We start from the raw sequence: 27803 nt of genomic DNA on the forward strand, positions 1-27803 counted from the left end.
GGGGTGAAAATTGACCAGAGGTGAAAATAAAAGTGTGGAGAAAATTCGAAATCAAAGGTTGTGGCAGTTTGCAGTTACCATCAACACCTTCCAAAGGTTCAAGGGGTGACACAATGGAAGTGAGACTAAAATGAAAAATAGAGAAGGAGAGAAAAAAGAGAAAGAATTTTCCAGAGGCAATTCTGCAGATTCTTAATTCCTCTATACTCGTTCCAGAAAGGGGAGCCAGGTGGGTTAAAAGGCTTTTCTGGAATAGGAAAGCAGTATGGGGCCATGATTCAGTAACTCAAGTTCACATTATTTTCTCTCTTCTTTTTTTGTTTTAGATTTGAGAGAGAGAGCATGAACTGGGGGAGGGGTACAAGGAGAAGGAGACTCCCCATTGAGCAGGAAGCCTGAAGTGGGACTCAATCCCAGGACTCTGGGATCATGACCTGGGGTGAAGGCAGACGCTTAACTGACTGAGCCACCCAGGCACCCTCAAGTTCACATTCTAAGTCCTGTAGCTCCATTTACTGAATCCTGTGAAAACTGCTTCTCTTTCCTAGTCTCCTGGTCTGTCAAATGGAGTCAGTGACCCAGACCACCTCACAGATTGTTGTGAGGCTCAACTAGGATAATGATGTGAGAATGTAGTGAGGGATTTGGTTTGTAACAGATTTTAATTTTTAGTCTATCTAAAACCTCTGGGCTTCTCGGAATTTCCTCAAAAAATTTTAGGGAACCTGACAATCATTTCAAATGCAACTTGTTTTTGTAAACTCTCCTTCTTCCTCCCACATATATCTGCACAGAGTGTCTGTAAAGTCCCCTTTTATAATGCCAGTGCCCCCAGGAGAAAGGCAGAGCTGACACTTCTTCAGGTAACATCTTCTTTGTCCATAAATGCTTCAGTTCTCCACAGGAATGGGATATGGGCTGGGCCTTTGCAGGGGAAGGAAAGATCACTTGGAGGCCAGAGTTCTGCCTAGAAACTTTATAGACCTGAAAGCAGATGGTGGAAAAAAAAAAATTTAGATTGCCTGAGGGGAAAATCCAGGCACGACCATCTTTCAACAATTTGGTTATACATACCAATTCCTACCCAAAGGGTTGGAATCGTTTATTTTCCTCCCTGTGACAGCTGTATGTCTTTGTAAGTGTGTATGTATAAATTATGTTTAATCCAGTCCCTTAACTGACAAGCCACAAATGGATGGACTAGAGCTGGAATCTGACATTTTCCTGAAATCTGAGGTTTCAGTGTTTTATCAGCCTTCTGGTCACCCATGAGGAGTAAAATATGAAGGGACAGGAAAATATTGAACTTTCTCAGGAGGAAAGCTCAGACTCTGTCCTTTCTGTGGAGGAAGACTGGCCATCATTTGTGAGCTGTGTTTTTCAAGATCTTAATTTTTAGTCTTAATATTTATTATCCAAACACTGAGTAAATAGCTTTCCTCTTGCTGCTCTAATGCTTTTTAATAAAACTTTAAAAGAACTAAGGTATGATTATATCTAGTAAAGTGTGTGACAATCTTAAGCTTTCAATGAACTGGAAATGGGCACATGGGCCCATGTGATGAATTTTTATCCATATATAAACCTGCCTAACTCTAGACCAGGTTCCATTGAATGTTTCCAGCAACTGGGAAGGCTCTATCATGGTTCCACCCAGGCTTGTCCTTCCTCCTCATCTTCCCAGATAATCAACAGTACAGCCTCTATCAGCAGAAATCTGTTTTGCCAATCTTATCAGTGCGATCAGAGAGAATATGCTGTATACACCTGTATATACCTTTCAACATTATGTCTGCACAATCCATCCATGTTGTTGCATATAGCAGGAATACACGTCTGTATATAGAATCCCACTGTGTGCATAGCTCACACTTTGTCCTTCTTCCTGTTCATTGGCATTGGATGTTTCTGGTTTTTAGTGATTATGAATTGCACTGCTATGAGCATCCTTATATTTCTGTTAATACACATACGTCTTCTCTTCCCTTTGTTATATACCCAGGAGAGAAATTGTTGGATCAGAGTGTAAGCATGGTTTAATTCCAATAGATAAAGACAAACATTTTTTTAAAGTGGTTGTACCCACATATTCCCACCACAAATACATGAGAGTTCTAGTTGTTCCACAACCTTGCCAATATTCAGAATTGCCATTTTAAAAAGAACTTGTGCCATCCAAAAAAAAAAAAAAAAATTGGAAACCCTAGGGCTGCCTGGTAGAGTGTGCAACTCTTGGTCTCAGAGTAGTGAGTTCAAGCCCTATGTTGGGCCTAGAATTTATTTTTTTTAAACATCAGAAAGAAATTGTACCATTCTAATGAGTATATAATCTCATTTGTGGGTTTTAATTTGTAAGAAGCATCTTAAAAGGTACAGGCTTATTGGAATTTCTTGATATTCCCTTTTGTGAATGCTTGTTTCAGTCTCTTACACATTTTACTATTGGGCTCTCTATCTTTTCCTTAATTATTTGTAAAATTTTTTATAATGTATATTTTGGATTTGAGTCCATTATTGGATGCATGTATTGTGAATATATTTTTCCAGCCTGTGACTCATTTTTTTCACTCTCTTAATGGTGTCTTTCATCATTTTAACGTAGTTCATTTTATCAGTTACTTATTTTATGCTCGGTACTTTTTGTGTCCTATTTAAGCACCTGGGTGGCGCAGTGGGTTAAGCCTCTGCCTTCAGCTCAGGTCATGATCTCAGGGTCCTGGGATTGAACCCTGAGTCAGGCTCTCTGCTCAGCAGGGAGCCTGCTACCCCCCCCCACCCCGCTCTCTCTGCCTGCCTCTCTGCCTTATTGTGATCTCTCTCTCTATCTAATAAATAAAATCTTTTTTTAAAAAAAAGAATCTTTTGTCTACTCCCACTTTTTTAAAAATAGAAAATCATACTTTTCAAAAGTAAATTATAAAAATATTAGAACAGATAAATTATCACAAAGAATAAAATAATCACCCAGAATGATACCATCCAGGGATATAACCTCTGTTAACATTTTGGTACATGTTCTATTACTTATAAATGTTTATACATATAGGTTTTTGGTGTTTTTTCTAAAAAAGTGGGATTATACTGTGTTTATTTTTTAGTTAAACTTTTAAAGCATATTTTATATAAACATCAATAAACACTCATCCTCATAGCTTGTAATGATTATGTAATAACGCATCATATGAATCTGCCAGGCCTATTGTAAAGTTCACATAGTAATATGTGAACAAGCAATATCAATTACACTAAATGGAACTGTCTCAAGGACTGAGAATCATTTGAGACATCTACCAAGACAATGATGTATAGTGTCAGAAATTCAGTCTTAGTTCTGCTGCTAACTCCATGGCCATGGCCATAGGCACTCAACATCTCTCCACCTTGGAATTCTCCATGTTAGAGAGGTCAAAACACATATTTCATAAAGCTTTCTCCAGCTTTGAGTGTCTGGGGATTTACCCATCACAGGGGCTGTTGCAATGTGTCCTTTCCTTCTCTAGTATTTTGAGTGACTCACTTGTAATCCAAACGATCTATTACATCAGAGTAAACAAAAACCTTTGGGAACTGGGTGACAAGGTGTCCTTGGTGCAGAATGAATATAGGGGATATACATCACAGCTTTACCTAAAATCAGCTGTGGTTGTGTGATCCTAAGGGAATTCCCTGGAGAGGAGCTAAGATATGAAACCTTTTTTTTTTTTTAAATCAGAAGAGAGGTAGTTTACAGAGTTAAGGACTTTCAGGGGGGAAATCAGTGTTATGTTTAACTCTTCAAAATTGGGGATTTAAAAAGACACCAAAAGAAGTAAAAGCATTAAAGAACTTTTACTTAGATAGTTGAGCAGAGGAAATACTATCAGATGAATTACACTTGGAAATCTCTTTGAATTACTGGAATGACAATTAGGAGTCTGATTTGGACAGCGAAGGTCAGAAAATAGAATTCTGGGTGGTGCTAGTTGTTTGCCACATCATGTAAACCGAGCATCTCTCTGAGCCTGTGGCCCCATCTACAAAATGAGGAAATGATCTCTTGTAAGCGTGTCAAGATGATTGGGTGACAGAAGTGACTTGAAGCATGTAAAGCCCTTTAGCCCATCTCAGCATATGGTGAGTACAATTTATTTTTTGTTTTGCAATTTTTAAAAATCAAGGTAAAATTCACTTTCCATAAAATTCACCATTTTAAAGTGTAGAATTCAATGGCTTTTCATATGTTCATAAGGTTGTGCAACAACCACCACTATCTAATTCTAGAACTTTTCCATCACCTCAAAAATAAAGCTTGTCCCCATTAGCAGACACTCTCCATGACCCCTTCCTCACAACCCCGGACAATTATGGATTTACCTATTCTGGACATTTCATAAAAATGGAATCTATAATCTGCTATCTTTTGTGATTGGCTTTCATTAACATAAAACATTCAAAATTATTGCTATTATTGTTGTTATTCCTATTTCCTATGACTTAAATAGCTTGAGAGCCAGATAACATAATGGATATGGAACCTTTTGTAAAGAAGAAGTGGCTCTGGAAATCTAAGGACTGACTTCTCCATTGAGGTATTCAGACTTCTGTGGGAATAGAGAGATCATCACAGGGACTTCCTAGAGGGAGAATAAAATCATAAAATTCAGAGGCATGACAAAACTGAAAATATCCTCTATAATCCAAAAATAAATTACCCTTTGAAGAATGGTCAGCTAATTTTGTCCCTAAAGCATTTTGCTCACTCAGTTAAATTCTCTTTGCTGTGCGATTGCCACCACCAGTCCAACTCATCCACATCCAAACCTTTGCACCACACAATGTCCCGATGGGGAACTTAGAGGCAGGGCTGTGCAAGGTCTTGGGAGGAGGCTCTCTATCATCTTCCACAAGCCAGCTGTCCATAATAGCCTCTGACCCATTCCAGAGGGTTGGCGGAGGTCACTAACAGATCTGGAAGCAGATACCACCTTTGATTTCTGATCTTGCCTTAATTGTGCTCTGGTATAATATAGCAGAAGCTTGGAGCCCATTTTTACTTTATTTGTGTGGATTGTGACCTATTTGGGAATTTGCCCATTCAAATGGTCCTGCCTAAATGCAGATAGTAATTTAGCAACCCTCAAAACTCCCAGGATTGTTAGCTCAGACTCTAAATAAAAAGTTTCTTCACTCGTAGAGCTAATTATTCTGCTTTGCATTGCCGTCCAGAGAATTTCTTGAAGGTTTAAGGTCTCCAAAGAATCTTCTAGGAGTTTGTTGTTTGACTTCTCCTCCTCTTGCCAGGTCACAGGTGACGGGGCCTTTGCTGTAGTGTTACCAGGTCACAGGTGACGTGGCCTTTACTGTAGTGTAGGTTGTTGTAGGGTCTATTAGGTCCAGACTTTTGTCATGTGGTTTGGCAAGAAATGTAAGCATTTCCTACCAAGAGCCGAAGAAAGTTAGGAAAGATTGTTGAAATGCCTTTTCACTGACCTGTGTGTTGCTAGAGGGTTTTATCTCCCTGTTTGTCCCACCTTCCCTCTTATTTGAAAAAAAAATTTTTTTTTGAGGGGCTCCTACCTGGCTCAGTCAGTAGACCACGTGACTCTTGATCTTAGGTTTGTGAGTTCAAGCCCCACTTTAGGGGTTGAATTTACTTTAAAATTTTTTTAAATTTTTTAAATTTTTAAAAACTTAAAAATTTTTTTAAATTTAAAATTTTTTTTAATTTTTAAAAATTTAATTTTTTTTTAAATTTTTAAAATTTTTTTGAAGTTTCTCAGGGAGCAGTATGGTTGTTAAGAGATAAGACTCTGAAGCCAGATTTCCTTCAAATTCTAGGATCACCACTTACACATGACTTTGGACAAGTTTTCTCCTCTGTATAATGGGGGTAATCACAGTAACTTTCTTACAGGTGGAAATGCTTATATTAGTTAATACTGGTGAAGAACCTAACAGTGCCTATGACATAGTGCTATATATGTTTCTTGCTTATAAACATATCATATATAGAGATAAAGAATAATATAACATCCAAACTTTTAAACACAAATCCTAACATTATGATGTATTTACTTTAGATATTTTTATTTTTTAATTTTCTTTTTAAAGATTTTATTTCATTTTAATTTTTTTCAAGATTTTCTTTATTTAGGGGCACCTGGGTGGTTCAGTTGTTTAAGCAGCTGCCTTTGGCTCCAGTCATGATCCCAGAGTCCTGGGATTGAGGCCCGCATCAGGCTCCTTGCTCTGTGGGGAGTCTGCTTCTCCCTCTCCCTCTGCCTGCTGCTTCTCCAGCTTGTGCTCTCTCTGTCAAATAAATAAATAAAATCTTTTTAAAAATTATTTTATTTATTTATTTGAGAGAGAGAGAGAGCACACACAAGCAGAGGGATCGGCAGACCCACGTGGGGTTTTATACTGGGATCCTAGGATCAGAACCTGAGCAAACGCAGAGGCTTACCCAACTGAGCCACCCAGGCACCCTTAAAGATTTTATTTTATTTTATTTTATTTTTTTTAAGATTTTTATTTTATTTTATTTGACAGAGAGAGATCACAGGTAGGTAGAGAGGCTGGCAGAGAGAGAGAGAGAGGGAAGCAGGCTCCCTGCTGAGCAGAGAGCCCGATGTGGGACTCGATCCCAGGACCCTGAGATCATGACCCGAGCCGAAGGCAGCGGCTTAACCCACTGAGCCACCCAGGCGCCCCAAAGATTTTATTTTTAAATAAGGTCTACAACCAACCTGGGAGTAGAATCCAGAACTCCAGGATCAAGAGTCTTAAACTCTGCACACTGAACCAGCAAGGCGCCCCTAGATACTTTTAAAGATACAAAATATTACAGAAACAATTTACACACACCCACGTGTTGATCTCCCCTATTACAGTCCTTTCTTTTTCTGTCTTGAAATAACCATCTTCCTGAATTCATTATTTTTTATATGTTTTTTTTTAAGATTTTATTTATTTATTTGACAGAGAGACACACAGCGAGAGAGGGAACACAAGCAGAGGGAGTGGGAGAGGAAGAAGCAGGCTCCCCGCTGAGAAGGGAGCCGGATTTGGGGCTCGATCCCTGGACCCTGGGATTATGATATGAGCCGAAGGCAGATGCTTTACAATGGAGCCACCCAGGTACCCCTCTTATACGTTTTTTTTTTTTAAACTTTGTTTACTTATTTATTCATTCCTTTATTTTTTTTTTTATTTTAAAGATTTTACTTATTTATTTGACAGAGAGAGATCACAAGCAGGCAGAGAGGCAGGCAGAGAGAGAGGAGGAAGCAGGCTCCCTGCTGAGCAGAAAGCCCGACGCGGGGCTCGATCCTAGGACCCCAAGATCATGACCTGAGCCGAAGGCAGCGGCTTAACCACTGAGCCACCCAGGCGCCCCTCATTCCTTCATTTTTAAGTGATCTCTACACGCAATGTGGGACTTGAACTCATGACCCCGAGATCAAGAGTCACACGTTTTTCCAACTGAGCCAGCCAGGTGTTCCTACTTATTTTTAAAAGCTGGTGTATATGATTCCATAAAGATTGTAAACTATTGTTTTACCTGTTTTTTTAATTTTTTTAATTTTTATTTATTTATTTGACAGAGAGAGATCACAAGCAGGCAGAGAGGCAGGCAGAGAGAGAGGAGGAAGCAGGCTCCCTGCTGAGCAGAGAGCCCGATGCGGGACTCGATCCCAGGACCCTGAGATCATGACCTGAGCCAAAGGCAGTGGCTTAACCCACTGAGCCACCCAGGCGCCCGTTTCACCTGTTTTTATACCTTATAAAAATCTCATCATATTGTACAAATTCTTCCACCACTATATTTTCCTTCAACCTCACAGTTTTGAGATTTACCCATGTTGCGCATGTAACCAGTTCAGTCATTTTAATTGCTGTGGGTGTTTCATTTCATGATTATCTCACAATTGATTTATCCATTTCCCTGTTGATGGACATTAAGATTGCTTCCAATTTTTTGCTCTTGTAAACATTGTTGCAATGAACATTTTGTGTCTGTCACCTTGCCACATATTTTCTAGGGCAAATACCTAGAAATGGACTTACTAGGATGTCAGGAAACCTGCCTCTTCCACTTTCCTAGACATTGTTAAACAGTGGTTGTGCTGAGGGGTTGTCCCTATTTTAACTTTCCCCATAGCAAATGAGTAATCATCTAGCTCAACACCCTTAGCAATACTAATTAAGTTTGTCAGTTTCTTCATCCATCAAAGGGAAAACAATATTATAGTATGTTTCTTAGAAGTATTCTATAAATGAAGGGCATATCTTATAGGAGGTTATTGGCAATACACCATGTGTTGGGCCTCAGGTTAAATGCTTTATATACATTCTCCTATTTGGGTTCTCTTACTGACTGTAGGAGGTAGGCTATAAGATTTAGAAGGAGTAATTAATTTTTCCAACATCACATGGCTTGTAGGCGGCAGGGCTGGAATTTGAACTCAAGTGTGTCAAGCTTCAAAGCTCCTATGATTACCCCAATGCTTATTTGCATGCATAATCTTTAGGAATGACATTAAATCAACTCTTCATGGTGGTGTTAAATTTCTGGTAGAATGCCTTCCAAGAATGAACAATCTGGAGAGAGAATATAGCTGGCTACCATTTTAAGGTTTTTTTCCCCCAAGCTTAAGTGTTGTATATTACGAATCATACAAGATTTTAATGTAAATCACAGAAGGTTTCCATATATATTGAGGGGGAAATGTCACCCATAATCTCATGACCACGCTTGACACTATATTGTCACTGTTCACACTCTAGTTGTTTTTAGTGAGTGTTTTTTAAAAGGAGGGTTTGTAGCCACCTTAGAGCTTGAAGTGATGACAACACCATGGATGAAAAGTTACCCATAACGAGTTATTTCTAAATGCCAGACATTTATGCTAAATTTTGCACATATGTTAATTCCTGTCTTTAAAAAAAAAATTATTTATTTTTAGAGAGCAAGAGTGAGAGAGAGGGAGGGAGACGGAGAGTTGGGGGAAGGGGCAGAGGGAGAGGGAAAGAGAGAATCTCAAGCAGACTCCCTGCTGAGCGCAGAACCCCATGTGGGGCTCAATCTCATGACCCTGAGCTCATGACCTGAGCCAAGAGTCAGATGCTCAACCAACTGAGCCACCCAGGCATCCCTGTCTGTTTTTCTTTTTAGTTGAAATGTAATTCAAATACCAGAAAATCCAGCCTTTTGAAGTGTTCAATTCTATCCTTTTAGGTGAGGAACTAAGAACTGAAACATTCTCCAATGTACATGAAAGTTACAGAGGCTCAATGTCAGTTTAAAGTCTGGCGATTTGTTAAGGGGAAAAGGGGGAGTAAGTGGTAGCTATAGCTAAAGCAAAATTAGCCCTAAGTTGATATATTGAAGCCTGGTAATATATATGTGACAGCTTATTGTATTATTGTTTCTACTTTTTACATATGTTTAAAATGTTTCCATAATAAGCAGCAAAAAAAATTTATAAAGGTCTAGCATTATGCTTTAATGACAGATCTTTGTATATTGTATTTAGGTATTGAATGAATTCAGGTCTCTGATGTGAAAAATCAACATGATACACTAACCTTATAAAGCATCTTTTAGTTTACAAAGCATTTCCATATTTTATTTCGTAAGTACCCTCTGATGTATTCTGTGCATGTGCTACCATCTCCATTTCAGAGGAAAGAAAAGGGAGGTTCAAAGCAGCAGATCTAGGATTTTAACCCAATCCTTTTTTTTTTTTTTTTTTGGTAAGATTTATTTTTTTATTTATTTGACAGAGAGACACAGTAAAAGAAGGAACATAAGCAGGGGGAGTGGGAGAGGGAGAAGCGAGCTCCCCACTGAGCAGGGAGCCCACGGGGGAGGGGTTTGATCCCAGGAACCCCGGATCATGTCCCGATTGGAAGGCAGACGCTTAACAACTGAGCACCCAGGTGCCCCAAACCCAATCCTTTTTTTTTTTTTTAAGACTTTATTTACTTAACAGAGATCACAAGTAGGCAGAGAGGCAGGCAGACAGAGGGGGAAGCAGTCTCCCCATTGAGCAGAGAGCCCGATGCTGGGCTTGGTCCCAAGACTCTGGGATCATGACACAAGCCGAAGGCAGAGGCATTAACCCACTAAGCTACCCAGACACACCCCCAATCCTTTTTTTTAAAAAAAAGATTTTATTTATTTATTTGAGAGAGAGAGAGAGAGAGAACATGAGGACAACTGGGGGAAGGGCAGAGAGAGAGGGAAAAGTAGGTTCCCCACTGAGCACAAAGCCAGATGTGGGGCTCAATTTTGATACATATTGCAACCAATCTCAGGAAGATTGTATGGGTTACATTTCCAAGCATCTGGTGATTTCTCTTTCTCTTTCTTCACCGATTCATAGTTGCTTTTCCTTGAGACAGATGTAATTCAAATATACCAGTGAAAATAGTTGTTTGTGAACCTATAGTCAAGATCTACTATTGAGTGAACCATCAATAAACAATTAACCATTTGTTTAAAGTAATGATGTCCAAGTTTTAGTGTTTGTAAGAATCACTTGGTGATTCCTGGGCTCTATCCCAGACACACTGACTCAGGTTCTAGAGACCTGAACCCAGGAATGGACATTTTTAAGAGAGTTCCCTTTCCCCATAGTGACTCTGATGTAAGTGGTGCAGGAAATTACACTTAAAGCGAAACATTGGCTTAGAATATACACAGGGAAAGATTGGGAGTTTGTTGGTTAGGGATCTTAGTACCTTTTGGTCATGTGAAGTCTGGTAAGAAATGAAAAATTCACTTTCTCTCTCTCTCAGACTCATTCATATCATTCTTTCTCTCTCTCTCACACACACACACACCACACACACACACACACACACACACACACACACCATGCTTTTGCAGAGAAAACAAACATTTTGCTTTGGCTGTCATGATCAGTTACAGAAGCACACTTATTTATATACTTCTTTGGGGCTATCAGTTTTGTTTTGTTTTGCTCTCTTTTCCAAGCAAACACTTCTGACATTCCTAATCATTTGAGCACCTGAAATTTACTTAATTCCCCTTTTCTGCAGAAACTGAGATCATCTTAAAAGTGGTCTCCTAGAGGCACCTGGGTGGCTCAGTTGGTGAAGCATCTGCCTTTGGCTCAGGTCATGATCCCAGAGTCCTGGATTCAAGCCCCACATTGGTTTCCCTGCTCAGCAGGGAGCCTGCTTCTCTCTGTTGTGCCTCTCCCACTTCCCTCTGCTTGTGCTCTGTCTCTCTGACAAATAAATAAATAAAATCTTAAAAAAAAAAAAAAAGCTGTCTCTGAGGTTCTGGGGATGGGCAGGAGGCAGACTGAAGGAGGCTAGCAAATTCTTCCGTCTCTGAAGCAGGCCCTTGAGGTGCTCTCACACTTGGGTCATCATCAAGGCCCTCTAAGATTCAAATTAACATTTGAGGCACTTAACTTTCCAGGGAATGGTCACCTTTGCCCAGCTTCAGTATATGGCTTTTGTTGTTCCCCCTTCAAAAATTTATTTTTAACACCAAGGCTTCTTTCTCACAGACCCTTCAGCTTTTGCAGGTGTGGTGGCTTGGCTGGGGCTTCATGAATGTGGCCCTCCTGGACAGTTCTGCCCCTGGGAAGTGGACGATGAGCAGAGGGCCGTGTCCCTGAGGCCTCGATCCTACCCAGATGCCTGCCTGAGGCCCACTGTGGGGGACCCTACTATCTAGAGTCCAGCTGCTGTCTGGCCGCCCAAAGACGCAATACTTACAGGCACCTATGCTGAGCAGTGTTTCATCTCTTCAGGGTCAAGTCTGTGAAGACAATGTATTCATCTTATAGGTAGTAAATCTCTGCTAGTGTGAAAGTACCCAATAAGTGTCTTTCAGCCTCTTAAGCAATATAGTCCATTCATTCACTGATATTTATTATTTATGCCAAATGTTTATCTCTACCTCAGGCCGTACACTAGCATGGAAACAAACACAAAGGGTCAGTTTTAAAGAAAAAAAAAACTTTATTGAGGTATAATTTACATACAGTGAAATTCACCCATTTAAAGTGTATCATTTGAGGGGCACCTGGGTGGCTCAGTCGGTTAAACATCCAAGTCTTGATTTTGGCTCATGTCATAATCTCAGGGTCATGAGATTGAGTCCCACATCAGGCTCTGCACTCAGCGGGGAAGTCTGCTTGAGTTTCTCTCTCTCCCTCACCCTTTCTCCCACTCCCTCTCTCTAATTAAAAAAAAAATTAAAGTGTATCATTTGATGACTTTTGACAAATGGATATACCCAACTAACCATCAAGGTTTAAGATAGAAGATAATTCCATCAGTCCAATCCAAAAATTCCATTTATGCCCCTTTCCAGTCAATCCTTCACCATCCGTTCAAGTTTTCCTGCAACCCTAGGCCTTACTGGTCACCTTGCAATGCTCATAGCTTACTTTTGCCTGTCGAACTTCATATAAGTGAGATATGCAGTATGTAGTCATTTGTGACTGGCTTCTTTTGTTCAAAATAATATTTTGAAGATTCATTCATGTTGTATGATCAATAGTTCATACCTTTTGATTGCTGAGTGTTATTCCATTGTATAGATATACCAGAATTTGTGTAGCCATTTTCCCGTTGATAAACATTTTTAGGTTATCTACATTATTTGAATACTAGAAATAGCTGTATTTGTATGGGCATATCCTTTCATTAATTTGCAGTTAATACATTGGAGTGGAATGACTGGCTTTTATGGTAAGTATAGACTTAACTTGTTAAAAAATGGGCCAGTTAGTTTTTAAAAATCTCATTGTCAAGTCCATATATATGTTAATAATTCGTTTCCTGATCTTGGTAGTTTAGTTGAAAAGAGCACTGTTTTAAGAGTTATAACTCAGGGTTTTAGGCTAAGCATTTACTTCCTGACCTAGATTTTTAAAAAAGGGCCATATAGCTTCTCAGAGTTTCAGTTCCCTAATTTTTATATGGGAGTTAACAATTTCTTCCAATAATAAAAATTAGAAGTAGTCTGAGAGTCCATCAGTAGGAGACTGGTCAAGTAAAATACATTCCTAAATTGGAATAGTATATAACCATTAAAAATGATTATGTAAATGTATACTTATTGATGTGGAAAGCTATTTTCAACATACTGTGAATGAAAGAAGCAAGCTAGAGAGGCAGGTACAGTATGATATCACTGAGGGAAATTATATAAATGGAGAGTTATATGAAAGGTATATTTACTAAAATATTAATAATGGTATCTCTGAGTAATTGAATTTAGGGTGGGTTTTTATTTTTTACTTTCTCCTTTATAATTTTCTATATTGCTTGATTTTATTGGCAATAAGCATGGACAAGACCTTGGAAAATAATGAAGCTATTAAAAAACAAATTAATACAACCTGTTTTTCTTGAGAATGAGATGAGTGAACAGATGACTATGTTGAGAAATTGTAAGGCGTTATTACATAAATTTGAAAACATTAGTGTTAGTATTAGTATTCGTTACCCCAATCTCTTCTGGCAGTATCCTAGAAATTATCAAAGAAACACAATTAGAAGCAGTAATAACAGCTCCGTAGAAATACAACCAGGTTGAACATGGAGAAAATGTAAACTCCCTAGAACTGAAAGAAATCTAGAGTAAAAGAGGGCACAGGTTTCTTTTTAAGCTTTGGGCTTAAATCCTGGCTGTCCCCTTGGGTGCATTATTTAAACTCTCGCTCTCTATTTCCTTATCGGCAAAATGGGAAGAATGATAATATTGATTTCATTTGGCTGTGAGGATTAAATGAGTCAAAGTACTTGAAATGCCAGACATTGGGCATATTGTAAGGGTTCATTAAATATTTGTTTCCTTTTTCTTCCTTTACTTTCTTACTGATAGCTTGGATGCAGATAGTAAGATGCTTTACACATTATGACCCATTTGGAGAGAGTGAAAAGAGTGATTATAGTAAAGCAAAAAGAGTTGTGAGGCATGTTTGTTTGTTTGTTTTCATGAGAGAGATGTGAAAAGTTGGTGTTTACTTAGATGATGTCTTGGCTCTGGTAGATTAAAGGGGCCAAGAAAAGATGAAAGAAGAAAGACGATGGATGACAACTAATGATAACTACTTTCTTGAAGTGTTTACAAACCATCAACTATCCTGACCTAGTATGCCTTGTAATTCCTTCTTAATATCACTGGCTTGGACTTTCCAACTTTCAAATCATTTTTGTGGACAAAGAGTATGGAAATAAAATCAGAGTTGAGTAGAAAAAGAAAGATGAAGGAAGGAAAGAGAAAGAAGAAGGAGGAGGAGACGAAGGAGCAGAAGAAATGAAAGAACTAAGAAGCAGCAGTAGCAGCAGTAGCTACCACAGAATACACAGAAGGAAGAGGAGGAGGAGGAGGAGGAGGTGGAGGAGGAGGGGGGGGAGGGGGAAGAGGGGGAGGGGAGGAGGAAGCTGCCACAGAAGAAGAAGAAGAGGGGAGGAGGAGAAGAAAAGAATGGACTACTTCTGGTTGTATCTAGGTCAAGGGACTGGGGGACATGAGATAAAGACAATCAGGTTTTCTTTCACATTGTCCCATTCACCACTGTAAGAAAAAAGAGACCCAGGGCATCAGATGCTCTCTCCAGAAGAAAAGATAGTGCAATAGGTTGATGCCTACTATTTTTTGTATCTCTTGAGTAGGGAAACAGGGTAGAGGAACTGGAAAAACCAAATGTGGGGGATCTGGTTCTTTCCCATCATGCTTTGGGTGGATGTTGAAAGCAGGGGTACTGCTCACTGTAGTAGGCTGTTCTTCAACCCCACCCATTCACTTCCCAGAGGAAATATCCCTCAAGTACCCCTTAGATTTTACTTCCTTTACCTGGATTCACTTCTAGGTATATTTCTGTGAGTAGAATAGAAAACAAGAGGCAATAAAGAGGACAGTCTGGGTCTCATAATTGCTAAAAGTCTCCCAAATGCACGTAAAGGAATTAAGTTGGATTCTTATTTTACAACATGTGAAAATGAACTCAAAATGGATTAAAGACCTAAAGGTAAAACGGAAACTATATAACTCCTGGAAGAAAACATGGGGGGAAAAAACTTCATGACATTGGACCTGGCAATGCCTTCTTGGATATGACACCAAAAGCGCAGGTAAGAAAGCAAAAATAGACAAATGGGATAACATCAAACTTAAAACTTTTGTGCATCCCAAAAAGATATTGTATGATCCCACTTATATGAAATATCTAGAAATTAACAGACACAGAAAGTAGAAGAGTGGTTTCCAGGGGCTGGGAAGAGGGGGGAAAGGGGAGTTGTAACAGCGTTACAGTTGTACAAGATGAAAAAGTTCTAGGGATTGGCTGCACAACAGTGCGATTATGCTTAATACTGCTGAACTGTACACTTAAAAATAGTTAAGACCGTAAATTTTGCTATCTATTTTAAAAATCACACTTAAAAGAACAAATAAACATCTAAATTACTTTTGTTTTAGGGGCGCCTGGGTGGCTTAGTCGTTAAGGGTCTGCCTTCGGCTCAGGTCATGATCCGAGAGTCCTGGGATTGAGCCCCACATGGGGTTCCCTGATCAGCAGGAGGTCTGCTTCTCCCTCTCCCACCCCCCTGCTTGTGTTCCCTCTCTTGCTGTGTCTCTCTCTGTCAAATAAATAAAATCTTAAATCTTAAAATAAAATCTTAAAATAAACTAAGTTAAAAAAATAAATAAATGACTTTGTTGTAATGTGTCCCATCTCTAGCCTGTTAGCTAAATCCTGTAGAAAATCATCCAGGGCCTGGGAAAGGACTTCTTGAAGACCTGTCTGGGCATCCCAGCCCACCCTTGACTCCCCCCTCCTCCTAAGTCCTACTCAGTCTTTGTCTACTGCTCATTTGGCACTTGAGCACATGCTGCTTTGTATGGTTAGATACTTTTATATAGTTATTTATAGAAATGTATGTCCTTGTATGTATGTATGTCCTCCCCCATTGCCATATAAAACCTTATTATTTAACAAGCACTTATGCTTACCTCTTTGGAACTTCCAGTCCTGGGGAAAAAGCACAGAATGTAAGTTTTGGTTCATGGTTATGTTTATGCAAATACTAATTGTAGCTGTAGGTTAAATTCCAAATAATTTTCTCTTTTGTTGTTTCACTATTTTGTTCCACTTCAGTGATCTTTTTGCAGCATTCTCTGAATGGAAATGAGTAAACTGAGGTCTATAGAGAAGCCCAGTAATTTGTTGATGGTCACATAGCACAAGGATGAAGCGATCTCTCTGGACCATTGTCCCTAACTCAGCCTTGCTGACACTAAGTCAGCAAACATTTGTTTGTTCAACTGAATAGTTCTTTGGATGGTTAGCTACTTCCTAGGTTTGGCAGGTTGCAAATTTAAGGCAGCTGACATGGAGAAGAGAATTTCAAGAGCTGAAATGAACTCATGTGGGATTTTTTAGAAAAGATTTTATTTCTTTGAGCAGGGAGCCTGATGCGGGGCTTGATCCCAGGACCCTCGAATCATGACCTGAGCAGAGGGCAATCGCCTAACTGACTGAGGTACCCAGGCATCTCCAAATGAACTCATGTTTGACAAGCTCCCTAGCTCCCTCACCCAGTTTTCTTTTCTTCAAAATGAAGTGTCCCTTGATGTTTTATGAAGTGGTCATTTTATTAAAAATCTGAAAATACAGATAAAAATGTAAAAAATATCCATCATTCCCTACACTGAGAGATTGTCATCATAATACCTTGAAGCATATCCCTCCAGACATCTCTTACACTCATTCATGCATCTGTTAGAAATTGGAGCATAGGTAATACTGTTTTCTTATAGCTTTTATCATTTAAGAATATATTGCAAACACTTTTTTATGTTAGCTGAGATAATGGATTCATCAATTAAAAACCAAAGTTGAGGGGTGCCTGGGTGGCTCAGTGGGTTAAAGCCTCCGCCTTTGACTTAGGTCATCATCTCAGGGTCCTGGGATTGAGCCCCACATCATGCTCTCTGCTCGGCAGGGAGCCTGCTTCCCCCCTCTCTCTGCCTGCCTCTCTGCCTACTTGTGATCTCTGTCTGTCAAATAAATAAATTAAAAAAAAATTGCTTACCTGAAATTCAAATCTAACTGGATATCCAGTTATTTTATTTTATTTTTTATTTTATTTTTATTTTTTTTAAAGATTTTATTTATTTATTTGGCAGAGAGATTACAAGTAGGCAGAAAGGCAGGCAGAGAGAGAGAGAGAGAGAGAAGCAGGCTCCCTGCTGAGCAGAGAGCCCAATGCAGGGCTTGATCCCAAGACCCTGAGAACATGACCTAGGCGGAAGGCAGAGGCTTAACCCACTGAGCCACCCAGGGGCCCCAGGATATCTGGTTTTTATGTGGCACCCTACCATAAGCCCACCTTCCTTAACTGTTGGTGTATATTTCCCCAGATATTTTGTTATGCATATATTCCACATACAACAAAAACATAAACACTCACTATGCTTTCAAGTAAATACAAAAGAGATCATAGTATGTGTGCATATATATATATATATATATATATATATATATATATATATAGTTCCATAGCTCACTTTTTAAAAAAATACTCAGTCTTCTACATCTTGTCATATTAGTTCATATAGACCTATTTCATTTTTATTTTATTTTTAAAATTTCTTTTCAGCATAACAGAATTCATTGTTTTTGCACCACACCCAGTGCTCCATGCAATACGTGCCCTCCTTAATACCCAGGACCTGGGTCCCCCAACCTCCCATCTCCCGCCCCTTGAAAACCCTCAGATTGTTTTTCAGATTTTATTTATTTATCTGAGATAGAAAGAGTGGGAGAGAGAGCCCCCAGCAGGCAGAGGGAGAGGGAGAAGCAGACTCTCCACTGAGCAGGGAGCCTCATGTGAGGGCCCAATCCCAGGACCCCAGAATCATGACCTGAGCCAAAGGCAGTCACTTAAGTGAGTGAATTATCTGGGTGTCCCCTATTTCATTTTGTAAATGGTGGTGTAGTATTCTCTAGCATAAATATAGTATAATTGAATCAAAGCTCTATGATTGGTCATTACACTGTTTCCAATTTTCCAGCATTACAAATCTGTACTGATCATCCTTCTACATCTATCTTCAGCCATCTTTTTTAGCCATCTGTGTGAAATCTAAGATACAAGGTGCACATTTAAAATTTTAACAGCCACTGCCAAAATGCCCTCCAAAAAGGTTTCTATCAATCTGCAATCCTATCAAAATTGTATGAAATTGCCTTTTTCTTCACACTTTGTACAATCCTGGCTATGGTCGATCTTTGCCAAACTTACAGGTAGAAATGATATTGTACTGTTGTTCTAATTTGCATTTCTTGATTATTCACAGTATTCAAAATATTTTTACACATTTATACACCATTTATAATTTTGCTTATCAGTTGCCCTTCATGTCCTTTACCAATTTTTCCTTTAGATTTTTTCCTTGTTGATCTTAATAGCTTTTTATTTACTAAGTGATGATATTAATACTTTGTCCTGTGTGTTACAAATATTGTCCTTGAATTATGTTCGTCTTTTGACCATGCTTATGGTGTTTTTTAATTTTATTTTTTAACTTTTACAGCAAAGAAGTTTTACATATTTTGTACAAGCGAAACTATCAGTCTTTTCTTGATTTGATAATTGGAGATTTCTTCTCTCTAACATTATTAAAATATTCAAGTTTCTTTCTAATTCCTTACTTTTTTTGGTCACAGATTCATGTAAAATCATACTGGTGAAAAGAATGAATCAAATCTCTTGCCCACATTTTTTTATATTTTCAACAGTTGCCCTATTGGTGGACATCTGGTCTATTTCCAACTTTTTATTATTATATTTTATTTTATATATTTTATTATATTATATTATATTATATTATATTATATTTCTTTTCTTTTTTTAGATTTTCTTTATTTGTCAGAGAGAGAGAGAGGGAGAGAGAGTGAGCACAGGCAGACAGAATGGCAGGCAGAGGCAGGGGGAGAAGCAGGCTCCCTGCTGAGCAAGGAGACCTATGTGGGACTCGATCCCAGGAAGCTGGGATCATGACCTGAGCCGAAGGCAGCTGCTTAACTAACTGAGCTTACTTGGGGGATTTGGGAGCTAGTATATATAAATATTATTAAGGCAACTCATATCAACTCATCTAAATGGACATCTACTCACCTTTAGAAAAATTAAAATAATTTACATTCCCAGAAGCAGTGCTGTTTGAGACAACCTGTTTCTCCATACTTTTGCCAACAAAAGCCGTTATGTTATAAAGTGTTGACAATCTGATTAGGAAAAAGTGATGCCTTATTGTTTTAACCCATTTCTTTAACTATGAGTAGCATAATTACATTTTTTAATATGTTTATTGGCCATTTCTATTTCTTCTTTTGTGAATTGCTTTTTTGTGTCCCATTTTTTTTCCTACAGGAGTTTTCATTATTTCTTTTAATGATTTATTTATTTATTTTAGAGAGAGAAAGAGAGCATGCATGAATGGTTGGGGGGGTGAGGGGAGTAGGAGCAGAGGGAGTCAGATAGGCAGAGAGAGAATCTTAAGCAGTGCACAGCCGAGCACGGAAACTACTAGGATCTCACCATCCTGACACCATGACCTGACCTGAGCTGAAATCAAGAGTTGGATGCTTAACTGATTGAGTCACCCAGGTGGCCCCATTATTCTTTTAACGTTTATTCTTTCTTTCTTTCTTTTTTTTTTTTTTTTTAAGCATTCTCTATGTCCAGTGTAAGGCTTGCACTCATGATCCTGAGATCAGGAGTTGCATGTTCCACCAACTGAGCCCCAAGTTTTCATTATTTTTAAGAGAAGGATGCCCATCCCTATCTAGAAATCAAATACTGTATTTATATTATTTATTTCTTAATTTTTTAAAAATAACTTGATTCTTTTTTACTTCATCTAAGAGATAATGTATTTCTTTTTAAAGATTTTATTTATTCATTTAGAGAGAAGAGAGTAAGAAAGAGCATGAGAGGGAGAAGTCAAGGGAGAAGCAGACTCACCATGGGGCTGGGAGCCCGAGGCAGGACTCAATCCCAGCACTCTGGGATCATGACCTGAGGCGAAGGCAGTTGCTTAACCAGCTGAGCCACCCAGGCGCCCTAAGAGATAATGTATTTTTAATGGAATGTGGAGAATCTCATGGAATCTAAGGGAAGCTGAATAACTAAAACTCAGGATGATAGGAACTTCTCTCTCCCAAGTCTTCAAGTCTCTCATCTTTGTTTCTGTTTTTCTGTTTCTCTCTTTCTGCAGATGCATATTATCTCATTTTCATGGGTGCCCTACAAAGATGGTCCCTTTTCTGTATTTCTATCATTCACTTCCAAATAAACAGCCTAGGCCTGTTCCAGAAAATAATTTCAGTTCAGTTCCAAATTCCTGGGAGAGGGAATCTGATTGGTTGATCTTAAGTCAAGCATCTCCCTCTTGTCCAATCAAGGGGGCTAAAGGACAAGGCCATGTAGGGCAGATACACTGTTAGAGGCCACAAAGAGGGTCATTAATGGTTTGCAGAAAAGGAAGTCATCACAGTTTGGATATATACCCCAAAGATTTCTACTACAAGTTGCTACTATTATATCTATTTGGCCTCTGTTCTCTTAATCAGTTATGTTGTAGTATGATAGTACTATCTGGTCTTGGCAATTCTGAATCTTAAGGACTTAGCGATCTGGAGGCAATCTCAGCTGCCCTGGTAAGATGAATCACTTTTGGGCTAGACAGTGATAAAATGGCTTAACTCCTTTAAGAAACTTTAAAAATGACTTGGTCTGGAGATTTGGGAGTCATTTAAATTTCTTATATGAGATCACCAGCCCAGGAAATTCAGACTTACACTGGCTGGTCTTGGGCATATTCCAAGCAGTAGCATCTCCAGGTATAGATCCTGACACTGTTCTAAGATACACCTAGAAGCCCTTTTGGAATATTGCCATTAGCTTTTCTTCCTCAGGGTGGTGCTCAGCAATTTGTCCCATTGTCTCTCACCCGGTCCTTCTCCATGTCTTCTACCTAACAAAACAAAACAAAGCTGCAGAGCCATTACAACAGAACCATGTGTGTTAATAATCTCTCAGATTCAAGTGGAAACTCACATTTCTGTGAATGTCCTGATTGGGCAACACTTCATTTTCTCCATTTCATACCCCATTCCATGAGAGAATCATTCAGTGGAGGACAGAGAGGTTGGTTCTTCCTTCATACCTAATGTGCTGGCCACCTTGGTCAGTGCTTTTGCAGTGGATTGGAATGGTTGGTTCTTTATTGTGGGTGACTGTGCCAAGAATTACAGATGTTTAGCGTCCTTGGTCCTCAAGACATTAATGGCTGGGGTACCACTTCCAATCTTATGAGATCCAAAATACCCCCATAGTGCTTTAGAATTCACTTGAGGAGTTGTTGCACTCCTTTGAGATAACTTCTGCCATGAACGAAAGTTCTGAGCCACTTCCCTCTCTTATTTGCAAGGATCTCTTTATATTATGTGGGCTGTTTGTGTGTGAGCTAGTATACCCCTAGTACTGCATGGGGTTGGCCAAAAGTTATTTCTCTTAGATTGGCATTCTAATGGAGTTGTTGGGTTCCAATAACCTTTTCTTCTTTTGGATTCTTGGTCAACACAACTTTAATCCATGGGTATTTGAAGTTAATTTAATTTTAGTGAATAGACTAAAATAAATTTCTGACTGTTTTGTACATAAGGCCAAACTGAACTCAAAGCATAAAGGGAGTTGTAGCAGGATATAGTGGAGAGAGTGGTAGACTGGGTGTTTAGAGATCCCTTACTAGCTGTGTAATCTTGGGTGAATCAGTTTCTCTCCCTTGGTTTCAATTTCTTCATCTGTAAAATGGGGAGGCTGGGCTAGACAGTCTCAGTTTCTTTCAAGTCTAATACTAGGATTTTTTATAATCTGTGTCCCCATTCCATCATCTATAAGATTGCAACAACATGTGTTCACCTCTGAGAGAGACAGAATTTTCCTTAATATTGGTAAAATATTGCAACATTGTGACCACCCAAAAATTGGGCCCAAGCAGTGATCTAAGCTTTCACACAGGCGTTGGAGGCCCAAGACCAGTTTCTTATAAAATGTTAATAACTACTGTAGAGTATGAGTTTGTAAGTATTATACCTGTATGCTGTTACAGTTGTCTCCCATAAGATAATCATATTGGAGGGGGAAAAAATCACTGGAGAAGAGAAAGTGTACATATTTAATATTTTAATAGAGGACGAGGAAGGGAAATGAAGTAGAAGGGGAACCAGGTGAAGAAGTGGCCTGGGCTACTAGTACCATTGTCTAATCCCCTAGTCATCTTGTGTTTGTGGCCATGGTAGTTATTTCTTGAAGTGTTTTTTATGCAGTAGGCACTGTATTGAGCTCACATATTTTATCTCATTTAACTCTCACAGCAATCCTATCCAGGTAGGCACTGTGATTATCAATATTTGGCCAGAATGAGAATTTGAATCCTAAATGTGTGTGACCCAGAACCCAGGCTTTTAAAGCCATTCTATTTTACTAAGTCTTGTTTGGTACTGGGACAGGAGGCAAAATGCTTTCTCTTTCTAAAACCTCCTTGCAACCCAGACAGTTACTCTGTGCTGTCTCCTGTTGAAATTGTTACGCAAAACAAAGCCCATTAGGGATCTGAAAGGTGGGTTCAAGTTTTACTGTTCTATATTTTTGGACAAGACATCAAAGCTTTTTGGATCTCACTTTACTTACTTGTAAAACAGAGAGCTACTTGAAGAGAGAAGGACATATCTTACTCATCTTTTGCCCTTTTGGATGTAGCGGTGTTGGGCAAATAGGAATGCAAGGGGGTAGACAAGATGGTCTCTTTGCTGCGTTTCTCATTCTTTGATCTTGGAATAGGGCCTTGACCAGGCAGGTATATCACAATGCACAGCAATATTTTTCTTTCTATTTTAAAAACAGAACAAGGCATGCTAAATTCTCGTGACTTATCATTTATCTTGAGAGGGTTGGTCTTGACAGAATGGGTGGGAGATTACGTGTGTTGCTGTCTGGATCTGGGATTGATGTTCGTATCCAAGCCTCCTTTACTTTCCAGAGACTTGATCCTACTGTTGCATAACAGAAACAGAAATTGTAGTAACCATTACGAAGGGTGGCTGGGAACCAAGGATTCACAGCACTATCGATCCAGGAAAGCAGCTCTTTAAAACTTACGCAACCAAGCCCTTCCAGGGCGAGGGGCAAACCCCTGGCCAAGAAGACTGTGTCCTGCGTGCACTTTGATACTTGACCTTGCCCTAGTCTCTTTTCTTCCCAGACTTGTTATCTCACCTGCAAAATGGTGGAGTTGCTGTAAACGGAGTTCCCGGAGCCTCTCCCCAGACGCCGAGCTTTAACTCCTCCCCTTGAGTGTGGGGGCGGGGCGAGGAGAAGGTCAGGCCAGGAGTCACCCCCAACCACGGGGCGGTCCCTTCCCTTCTTCCCACTGCCCACCCCTTCGCTCCACCGCGGTGAGGTCACGCGGGGGACGTCACGGGGTTGTGACGCCACTGAGGGGCGGGGCTCCCGGAGAGGAAGGGGCGGGGTACAGGCGGGCGGCGCTTGCGCAGTGGGCGCGGCGCGGGAGGAGGCGGAGGCGGCGGCGAAGCTAGAGGCGGCGGCGGCGGAGGCGGCGGCGCTGGGGGGGGTGGGAGGGGGGGGAGCGAGAGTGAGTGAGTGGCTGAGTGAGTTTATCCCTATGAGGCGGTGAGAGGCCCGGGGCCTACCTCAAAGGAGTGGGGTCGCGGCGCCAGCTAGCAGCGGGCCCCCTCCCGGTCCCCGGGCCCGGCGGCGCGGCGGCGGCTCGGTTTTGAGGAGGCGGAGAAGCGGGTGTTCGGCCCCAGCCATGGAGGGCATGGACGTAGACCTGGACCCCGAGCTAATGCAGAAGTTCAGCTGCTTGGGCACCACCGACAAGGACGTGCTCATCTCCGAGTTCCAGCGGCTGCTCGGCTTCCAGCTCAACCCTGCCGGCTGCGCCTTCTTCCTGGACATGACCAACTGGTGAGCCGGCCCCGCCGCGCCAGCGCTGGGGCCCGTGGGGAAGGGAAGGGACACCCGAGCGCGGCGGCAGGGCGGGCCGGGCGGACACTCAGGGGCTCCCCCTTCTCCGGTCGTGGAGGGCGTGTGGGGGAGCCTCCAGGACATGGGAGAAATTTGGGAGCTGAGTAAGGCTAGAGAGGACGTACGAGGGGAATGGGGGGCCACGGAGTGCAGGAGGGGCGGAAGGGAGACTGGGGAGGGGCTCCTGAGGTTCCGCAGAGAATTGGGGGCCGAGGAACGTGGAAAGAGGGGAAAGACTTGAGTATCCAGGCATAGGGGTAGACCTGGGAGCAAGAGGTTGCGGTGTTGGTTAGGAGTAAACAACACAGGAAATCTGAATTTGGGAGGTGGGAAAAAAGCTTGGGGTATGGAGTTAGGGTTGAGGAAAACAGGGATGAGGGGGCACTCTGGGAGAGAATTAGGTGTTATGGAAGAACCTGGGGGCACGGGAGAGACTGGGGAATTAGGACCTGGGAGATTGTGTGTGTGTGTGTGTGTGTTCATTCGAGGACAAATAGGGAAAAGGAAAAAAAAATATTATGGGGGAGGACAAGTGAGTACGGTAAGAGAGATGACTTTCCGAAGAGTAGTGCCAGGCAGGAGTGGGATCCACTAACGGAGGACCGGGGAGTGCTAGACCTGCGGCAGGGTCTGGAAAACCCTTAGGAACAGTGAAGGAAAGGACATTATCTTGAAGGAGGGAACTTTCTGAGGGCCCTGGAGCCCTGGACTCCAGAAGGCCAGAATGGAGAAGGGCTTATCTGAAGTAAAGCTCGGTTGTCTGGGATGTTTGGGAAAATGGAGAACTTGGCTTAGGCTGGGAACCAAGTTTTTTTTTTGGCTTGGAGTCTCCTTGTAGAATTGGGGCAGAAGACCATGGCACTTAGACTAAAGGAGTGTTTCTTGGCTTTGTATGTGTAGCGCTTGCTATTTTGATAAGCAGGGCTTCTCCTTGTTCTCTTAGGAGGGTGGTTGAGTTCACTTAGGGTGAGTGATAGAGACCATTAGACTTCCTTTGAAAGGATTTCAGGTGAAACAACTCATTTTTCGTTTGTCAGAAAGCCAGGGGGGATGAGTGCCCTTTGCTCTCAGTGTTTGGGCATTCAGTCCCTTGACATGTGGAATCTTGTTTCTCTTGGCATCACTTATACAACCAGTTTCCCCTTTATTCCATGTCCACTGAATGCCTCAGGCAATGCCAGAAAAAAAGAGGCGGTAAGCCTAGTCTTTATCCCATTCCTCTTCTAGTCCTGTCTGGAATGATGCTCATCTTATCATCTTACCTGTAGCTGTGGTCATGCCAAAGGTGATGTGTGATATTTTTTTTTTTTTGGAGCATCATTGGTAGGCCCTGTTATTTTATCTTTTTAAACTTCATTGTTATAGCAAGAGTAGAATTGAATTTCTAAATGTTTAGAAAACTTTTTGAGGCATTCAATGCAGGAGATAGTCTTTATAATTGAAGAAGCATTTGTGATCCCCACTTCTTATCTTTTATATCTGGGATTATCTAAGAGAGGGACTGCAGCCTACAGTAATTTTCAGAAGACCAACCTATGGTGTTTAAATAGTCCTTGGTAGGGGTTATTGGAAACACTGAGAACAGGTATTACACTAGTGAAATTTGGAAGTAAAGCCGTATCTTGAAGAGGGTTCTCTTGCCTGCCTACTTCCTACCCCCCAGGTCTTTTTCTTCCTTGTTTACACTAGTTTAGCATAGGAAACTTGGCATATTGTTGCTGCCAGTTTGGTAGGAAGGATCATTATTTCTCCCCACCCCCTTGTGAGTCGTACAATTTAAACCCTGCCCCTATATGTTTTTAGTTCTTTAGACTCAGTATTTATTAGTATAATTATGGCTACAGAACCAGTGTACTGAATTTTATATGTTTGAGGTGTGTTTGTTTAACATCTAAGATTGTTTGTTTTTAGGTGTTGTGAAAGGTGAGCATCTAAGATTGTTTGTTTTTAGGTGTTGTGAAAGGTGAGGCACAGTGTGGATAAGAAAAAAAAAACTTAAAAATTATAGTTGCATTATGGAAATTTTATTTGAAAAATTTTTTAAAGATTTTATTTATTTATTTGACAGACAGAGATCACAATTAGGCAGAGAGGCAGGCAGAGAGAGAAGGGGAAGCAGGCTTCCTGCTGAGCAGAGAGCCGGATGTGGGACTTGATCCCAGGACCCTGGGATCATGACCTGAGCCGAAAGCAGAGGCTTCAACCCACTGACCCACCCAGGCGCACCATTATTTGAATTTCTTAATGAAAAATTATTAACAGAGCAGCATGTATTCTAATGAGATGGCATCTTTGTATAAATCAAGGTGTGACACATTTCTAAGCAAAGCAGTGAGCCATTAAAAGATGGGTTCAGGTTTTAAAGCAGTTAGAAGTTAGTAACTGCTTAGGAATCCAGGCAATTAAGTGATAACTCAGCTTTAAGCTATAGTACCTCATTTTTTGGCTATAGAAGTCATACTCTTTATTTTTGATTATAAAATGAAAAATTGTTTTTGAACTGAAGGGAGTGAGGCTTGCTATTCTTTTCTTTCTAATGAAAGCAGTTAGCTCCAGTATTGTATTTTGATTCCTATTTTGACCTGGCTATACTTTGTCTTGTTAAATTTTTGTTTAGTTAAATCTAGTTAAAATAAATACAGTCATGCATGTGTGCTCGTCACAACATTTGTGTTAATATATAGAAATGTACTGTTTTTAAGTGTCATTTAAATGTCCAATTTTGTAAACTGTTGAGATTGTCCTAATACAGATTGGCAAAATCTCAAATTGCTGTGATTAACCTGTTGAATTTGAGATGATTAACTTTACTATGACTTCGTAAGTGCCTGCTGTGGGTTTTAATAAATAATCACCATTCAGTTGTTTGATAACTGTTAGAAAATAATGTGGTAAATTAAAAATCATTATTTTAAAATGAAGGCCATAAATTTTCTAAAATGAAACTTGGGTTGGAAAGTTTTCAACTTTGGTTGAAACTTTGGTTGCTTTTATTTTCAAAAGTATTTTTTGTTGTCAGTAACAGACAACTTTTTAAGAAGCTGTTGAAGAACTGACTGAATTGAATGTTTTGGTCTTGAAATTATCTACCCTACATTTTTCCCTCAAGTCTTTAGCTTGTTGCACATTATGTAGATATTTCTATTTGTTTAATTTGGGATGAAGTATGTTTCAGTTTAAGCATTTTTGGAGTGTTTATACCTGAGCTGGCAGGCAGCCATCCTGCTGGAGATTGATGGAACTGCCTCTTAACAAAAGTAGTCAATTTTCAGTTCCTAAGTGAGTACATAAAGTGAATAAATGGTGTGCTGAAAAGACCTAGTATCTGCAGCCAACTGAAATGACTCGTAGATTACTAGAACTTTCTGCAGGTGGAATGTTTTGCAGAGACATTACTAGGCTGTGAATATAGAACCTGGAGTTCTGAAACTGGAAGCTGGCTTAAGAGATTCTCTAGTTCATTCCAGTTTTTCTTGAAGAATTGCATATAATCCTTCCCAGATAGCTTATTGTTGCATCCCTGAGGGTAGAGATTTGTGTGATACCTTATTATAGTGTTTTATTGCATTTCTAGTTAGAATTTTGTCAAAACTAAATCTCTCTTATTACAGTTTAAAACTTTTTCATTGCATATATCCTCCTTGGAGATGAAGACTAATAAACACCTTCCTTAAGAGGTCAGAAAGTTTCTGTTAATTCAAATCACTGAA

At 40.1% G+C, this 27803-nt stretch overlaps 1 protein-coding gene and 1 long non-coding RNA gene across 3 annotated transcripts in view; one reads left to right on the forward strand and one right to left on the reverse strand.

The window, feature by feature from the left end:
- Positions 1 to 692: 692 nt before the first annotated feature.
- On the reverse strand, positions 693 to 23485 carry LOC131834217 (uncharacterized). The gene is made up of 5 exons (XR_009354793.1): positions 23323 to 23485; positions 20844 to 21019; positions 20008 to 20106; positions 4515 to 4613; positions 693 to 984 (listed from the first exon to the last, which is right to left on the reverse strand). It is a non-coding gene; the product is annotated as an uncharacterized LOC131834217 (long non-coding RNA).
- Positions 23486 to 23667: 182 nt separating this feature from the next.
- Positions 23668 to 27803, forward strand: part of ILRUN (inflammation and lipid regulator with UBA-like and NBR1-like domains) — a 93453-nt gene continuing 89317 nt past the window's right edge. The window contains exon 1 of one of the 2 annotated variants that reach the window (XM_059178582.1): positions 23668 to 24033. In XM_059178582.1, coding sequence (XP_059034565.1) covers positions 23876 to 24033 — 158 coding nt within the window. In that variant the 5' untranslated portion in view covers positions 23668 to 23875. The remainder of the gene's footprint in view (positions 24034 to 27803) is intronic. The other variant, XM_059178581.1, reaches the window with a different exon arrangement.

This window comes from Mustela lutreola, chromosome 6 (assembly GCF_030435805.1).
Source record: "Mustela lutreola isolate mMusLut2 chromosome 6, mMusLut2.pri, whole genome shotgun sequence".
Taxonomy (NCBI): Eukaryota; Metazoa; Chordata; class Mammalia; order Carnivora; family Mustelidae; genus Mustela; species Mustela lutreola.